Here is a 6,202-nt window from a genome sequence, read left to right on the forward strand (position 1 = left end):
GAGCCTCCTGGGACCAGAGGAGGATGCTGAGGGAGGACACGGAGGCTGGAGAGGGGGAAGGAGTCCTCCAGGCCTCTTCTGGCCAAGGGCACTTGCTGAGCCTGAGTGCCCTACGCAGTTACCAAAAAGACTAGCTAGGTGCTGGCCTCAGGGAAGTAAACACATGTACAGGGAAACCCCAGATAATTTTCAAGGGTTTGCTATATAAACATGTTAAAGACATTAAAGTAATCCGCTGGCAGAAAGCAAGCAGCTTATTTCTTTTGGTGTATTTGTTTTAAGATGCCAATCAAACGCTCTTTCCGCAGCAAAAAAACTCAGTGGTAGATTTGCCTTTGTGCACACCGTTGGGATAGGGCCCAGGAGGTGACAGCTGGCAGATAAGGACTTAATTAATGTCCAGTCAGAGGCAGGAGGAATGAATGTTATCAGCAGTTCCACCTGACTCATGCGATGGTCTGATAATCTACTGAGAACTGCTATGGAGGTCTGAAAGCAGTGCTGTACCCTCCTTGGGATGATGGCTTTCTTTTCCTACACGGGCAACATTTCAGCCAATCTCACCCCCTGCACTGTGACTAGAAAGCTGATAGAAAAATTACTAATGGCTTCTCTGGCCCAGGCATCATGATGAATGTCTGATAGCACTGTTGAAGTCGCACACAAGAAGAAAACTGGATTTTTAAGTTTTAAATCTGATGTTTTCTCCCAGTGATGGAGGTAAAAGGGGTGATACGAACTGCGAGTGCTGGAACACAGCTCTCTTCTGCCTGCAGCTTGTTATCTTGTGAAATGAAGGATAAACAAAAAGTCTGGTTTACAAACCATGACTTTCTATGAGAAGAGCCATCAGTACGTTAAATAGGGATGTGCATAAATAAAGTATTAAAAAAGTTAAACAGCAGGAAAATGAGCTCTATTATTTTTTTCTCTTGTAGACCAAAATCCTTCCTACAGGGTTTAAAATATTTTTCAACAAATGTATTACCTTCAAAACACAGCCATAGAAGTTAAATTTCTACCTTGAGCTTTGCCAAGGAAAGGGGCACAAAACAAACTCATACGTAAAAGATCAAAGGCATGAAGACTCAATTCTGTCAAAGGTGAGAAAAATGCATTGGACCCCTTTTCTAGTGAGGAATAGGAAGAATTACCTGGTAATTTCCCATGGGAAAAAGGATGTTGCAGAGCAGCACAGGGGCCGTGGCCTGCCCTGGTCATTCTGTGAATGTCTCCTTTGAGGAGGGTGTGGAGCTGGTCCCACCATCCCGCTGCTTGTCTCCTCCTCCCTGGCACTGCTATGCTTGTGTTCAAGCATTGAGAAGTAGCTAGAAGTTAAGAAATGTTGCAGTGAATGGTAGAAAAGGTTTCAAAAAGGAGATTAAAGCCTGACAGGGCAGCCCAAGGCCTGTTGTCCTGACACAGACCAAAGGTTGCATTAGATGCCACCTTTGAAACAAGGAGAAAAGCGATCAGGAAATTAGTATGTCAAACGTGATGCTTGAGAAGTTTGTTTTTTGCAAATCATGTGCCTGTGGTGTAGGATGAGTTGTAAAGCAATACTGTACTCTGGGGTCTGGGTAGAGGAGACAGGGACAGCCCCCACTGTGGCTCCCCTGGGGCAGGACCCACAGGCTGGGAGAGAGTTTACTCCAGAAGCCTGATCTTCCTTCTTGAGCAGGACTTCGAGTCCAAAATATCAGCTGGGGCACTTGGATCTGACTCCTGGATGAGCACAGTGCCTGTGGGTCAGGCTGAGATCAAACATAAACTCTGCTTTCCTCTCTTGAGTCTCTTCATGCTGTTGCCTCTCTCATACATTTTTTTTGTTGGTGGTGGGTTTTTTTCCCCTGATCTTACCTTCTTTTCTTGTTCCAAACTGGTGTAAATTGCCCCATGTGTGAAAATAAACAGCAGCCTCAGTCAGGCTCGGTATTTCACAGTCACACCTTCCACTTTCTGTGCTTATGTATTTATTCAGGTCTGTTGCAGTGGTTCCTCATCACGGTTCGCCCTGTGGTCTCCCGAAGCTTGAAGGTGTCACACCTCTGGCCTTCCTGCGTTACCCATTTCAGAGTAAGCATAACCAAAACCTTAAGGCCAGGGAAAAATTCAAGCCGGAAAGATACACTTGGATGGGAAATATATGTATCTATTTTTCAGTAGTGGCAAACATTTAAAGCTGCCCCAGAGTCTTAAATACTCTAATGGCAATGAAACCAGATGGGGCTGTCAGAGGCACCCAGCAGCATCCAATTAATAGATTATGGGATCACGTAATAGATATGTATCTATAGGTACGTAATATGTATGTGATCAATAGATCATGGGAGCCTAGAAATTTATCTTGGGGATATCAAAATATGCATGGTAACATTTCCTAATTAAACAAAAGAAAACCCAACCTGTGGGTGAAGCATCGGATGGAACAATGTTATCAGACCTCGCTGGGCAAACACAAGGAGCGCATAAAAGGAGCTGCTCCAAAGGAGAGTGGCACCTCTCCTCCACCTGCCTTTCAGGAGCAATGGATCTCAAAGTGGTCTGTGTGCTCTCCGCCATCCTCCTCGTAGCCCTCAGCACCTTGGCCGAGGGAGCTGCAGCACCATGTAAGTACATTCATCTGCTGTTGCCTTCACAGGTATGTATGTGGGCCTGATCCTACTGACTGTTACTGCAGCAAGACCATGTCTTCAGTTTATGTATCGGTCAGCAGATGTCTTGCTCTGATGCTATTACCAACTTTGGAGTCTACTTTTTAATTTTTTAAGAGAAATCTATGGCAAAATAAAAAATACTGCAAGTGAGCTCTTCTGTTGGTGGAATAACCAGGAAGCTGCTACAAAAGTAGAAGGACAGACATGTCCAGGGGCTCACTAGAAGAGGATCAGGACAGGAACAGCAGCTAGCTTTGTCTAGATAGTCTTCACACGTTTATTTTATGCTACTTTGCCACCTGAATACAATTTCAGAGAAGTCTATCTAACTCCTTAATAAGAGACAAGTCATTTAGACAACTTAAGAATTGGAAAGCAAGTAACTCAATGGCAGACATCTAGAGACATCTCCAGAATTGTTTGGTTGCAGATGATGATGCCTTAAATGTTAAAAGTATGGCTGCAACTATTTGCACGTAATCCTATGTTTTTATAGTCACCTGATGATAATGCAAAAATTTTATATTTTTACACCTGTTTGAATATCCACTGGACTCTTTCTTCACGTGGGATGGGCAAAGCAAGAGACATTTGCTAGCATGACATTTGAAGTTATGGATTTTTATCATTTGATGTGGTCTATTTGAAATCCAGAGACCGCACTGTGCTGGGCTGGGACCACAGGTTCTCAAAGAGTGAAGTGCAGCCCTTACCGAAATTGGTGGGAGTCTGAAAGAAGCTTTTAAACTCCACAAGTCCTGGTCTAAGCAAGCAACAGATAATGTACACTTGCAAAGACAGAGTCCAGGGGAAGATTGCTCTTCCCAGTGGACATCTGATAAATGCACCTCTGCTAACAAGTGTGTGAACTGACACTCAGCAACTCGCTATTTCTGTTCTGAACAGCAAGATGTCAGTGTAAACTGGCCCCCAGGGAGCGGAGGAACTGTGGCTACCCGGGAATCTCAGCAATGGAGTGCAGGAGAGCTGGGTGCTGCTTCAACGCCTCAGTCCCCGGCGTCCCCTGGTGCTTTGCTCCTAAACCAAGGAGAGGTAATATCTCTGCCTGAAACACTGTTTTCCCTAGTGCGCGATTACGTGGAAATGTGTACGTCCAGGGACCAGCTCTGCTTTTCTTCTTTTCTTCTTAGGTGGCACAAACCTCTATTAGAAGACCACTGGTAGTAAAATGCAAAGTCAAACCTTACCCAACAGTCTTCTACCTTATTCTCTTCACACAAGATATTTCCTCTTCCTTCAGGCTTCTGGTTTGCAAATAACCCATGCTGATTATTTAAAAACATTTCATTGCCAGTCGTGGTCTCACTCATCAGTGAAGCAAGGGATCCTCAGCACTTATTTAAATGGATTTTCTATGTGGCTGAGGAGGACTTTAGTGCTGCACATCAAAGAAATCAGAAAGTCCTAAGTAGATGAGTCTATCTGTAGTTGTTTGACACTTGTCAAACAAAAGACCACAGACATGCCGCAACTTCTAGGTTTTTTTGCTCTCTTCTCCAGCCTGTTTTGATAATCACTACTTCCTTCCTTTCCTGCCTGTTTCCCAGTATCATTTCGCTCGGTGGTTCTTTTTTCTTTCCCATTTTTGCTCCCAGTCTTCATTCAATGATATTTCCAAAATATCCCAGGGGAAAACACTTTCTTCATTAGATTCTTCCTTCTAAAGCTTCTAAACTCCTGCTTCAATTTTTTTGCCATTGTTTTCACAGAGAGGGCAAGAGCTGCTCTCCCGGTCCTTCAAGGACTGGATGTGTATTTTACATGAACGTAAACGTGTGTAAGCTGAATGTAAGCCACATTTGCTGGGCTGGCTGCGCAAACTCCTGCTTAGGAGAACTTCAGGGCAATCTTAGCAGTTGCACAGGTGAAAGGAAAGGAAATGAGGGTGCAAAGGCAATGTTACCCAACAAAAGAACTTGATATGAATTCAGATTGGTCAACAGGGCTCAGAATTGTTGGAGGAAAAAAATGATTTTTCTTTAGAACACTGCTTGCATTTCATTAAAATCTTGAAAAGCAAATGGCAGCAGCTTACAGTGTGATTTTCATAGAATTGATTTTCAGAGTAGAACTGTTTTAGAAGTGGAAAACTGACATATTCAGGTTGGGTGGTATAACCTCTTTACCTGTCATTTTTCTTTTTAATTGCCTGGATGAGATGTGATTTCCTCCTAAATGACCTGTCTCCTTTCCATAGCTCAAGCTGGCATGCAGAGGAGGCTGAGTTTTCATCTCCCCACGTTATTAACTAATAATATTGCCTTGGAGTTAGCATTGGGTCAGGTCACAGATATACCCTAGTGCACGCCTAGTGTCTGTGATGCCATTAAAGGAGACATTTGGCTCTTGAACCCATTGCTGGGTCTAGGAAAGGTAAAGTGGAGTCACTGCATGACAGGCATTTCTAGGGGCAAATTTTGCCCCCTCTGGCCCCTGGTGCACAGCAGCAACTCTTCTCACCCCTTGCTATTTAGGTTTGCCCAACAGGCATGGTAAGGGTGAACCTGCTACCTGAAATCAGTATGGAGAGGGTTATCGTGGCTGTCACGTCGGCTCACTGACCTCACCTTCGTGCTCTGGTTTTTGTTTGTGAATTATGCTACCAGGTAAATGGAGCATAAAGTAACACATCCTCCTTTCTTCCTGAATTTTTTGCTTTACACAGTTAGGAAAGTTTGTCCCAGTGACTCTCACATCCGGATAAACTGCGGCTACCCTGGCATCTCGGCTTTGGAGTGTGAAAGGAAGGGGTGCTGCTTCAGGTCACATCCTGCTGGTGTCCCCTGGTGCTTCCACCGCCGCGTCGTGGAGGAAGGTAAGGTCCTGCACAAGACATGGTCCCCTGCATTCATGGGGATGCTTGGCGTGCTCTGCCAGCCCAGCGTGGCAGGAGGCCGTGCTTGAGAGAATGAAGAGAATGGGGTCTCCCCACCTTCCCAGTGCAGGTGCAGAGTTTCCTCATGCAGGGTATGAGTGGGAAAGGGGTGGCTAAACCCAAAAAGACCGGCTTCTTGGACCCACTGGGGTGGGTGGTGCTCACCCATCTGAGCCAGGGACCTGTGAGCAATGCACAGGTAACCTGGGTTTAGAGGTGAGCACAAGCCTTCAGCTAATGCAATGGTAGAGGTGTAGCTACCAAACTCACAGCTACTTTATCATAAGAGATAAAAGGTTTTGCTTTGGAAATGTGGAAAAAACATTACAGAAATTTCTGATCCCCTGCTTCCATTTTTTTACTTAGAATTTAATTAGGATTGACCTTTCAGCATATCTACTGTAGATTACAAATAGCCTCGGCCAATTCCAACCTACCTCACAGTGTATTTTGTACTGGAAACAATTCAACATAATTTGGTTTTACTGATCTGAATCGCAGTTAGGAAACACATGTACAGATGAAGGGGAAGGGAGCAATTGCTAGAAAAACATATTTTTGATATCCTGCATCTAGGCAAACACTTCCTAGCATCTTCTGTAAAAGAGATTTGTTGAAAAAACATATCCCTTAACTTGTTCCTGCTCTT

General features: G+C 44.4%; 1 protein-coding gene across 1 annotated transcript in view; it reads left to right on the forward strand.

The window, feature by feature from the left end:
• The first annotated feature begins 2,527 nt into the window (after positions 1-2,527).
• Positions 2,528-6,202, forward strand: part of LOC104546119 (trefoil factor 2-like) — a 4,096-nt gene continuing 421 nt past the window's right edge. The window contains exons 1-4 of the mRNA XM_010191422.1: positions 2,528-2,609; positions 3,564-3,710; positions 5,344-5,493; positions 5,619-5,752. Of these exons, the coding sequence (XP_010189724.1) occupies positions 2,528-2,609; positions 3,564-3,710; positions 5,344-5,493; positions 5,619-5,752 (513 nt within the window). The remainder of the gene's footprint in view (positions 2,610-3,563; positions 3,711-5,343; positions 5,494-5,618; positions 5,753-6,202) is intronic.

The sequence above is a fragment of the Mesitornis unicolor genome, unplaced genomic scaffold (genome assembly GCF_000695765.1).
Source record: "Mesitornis unicolor isolate BGI_N332 unplaced genomic scaffold, ASM69576v1 scaffold18699, whole genome shotgun sequence".
NCBI classification, from domain to species: domain Eukaryota; kingdom Metazoa; phylum Chordata; class Aves; order Mesitornithiformes; family Mesitornithidae; genus Mesitornis; species Mesitornis unicolor.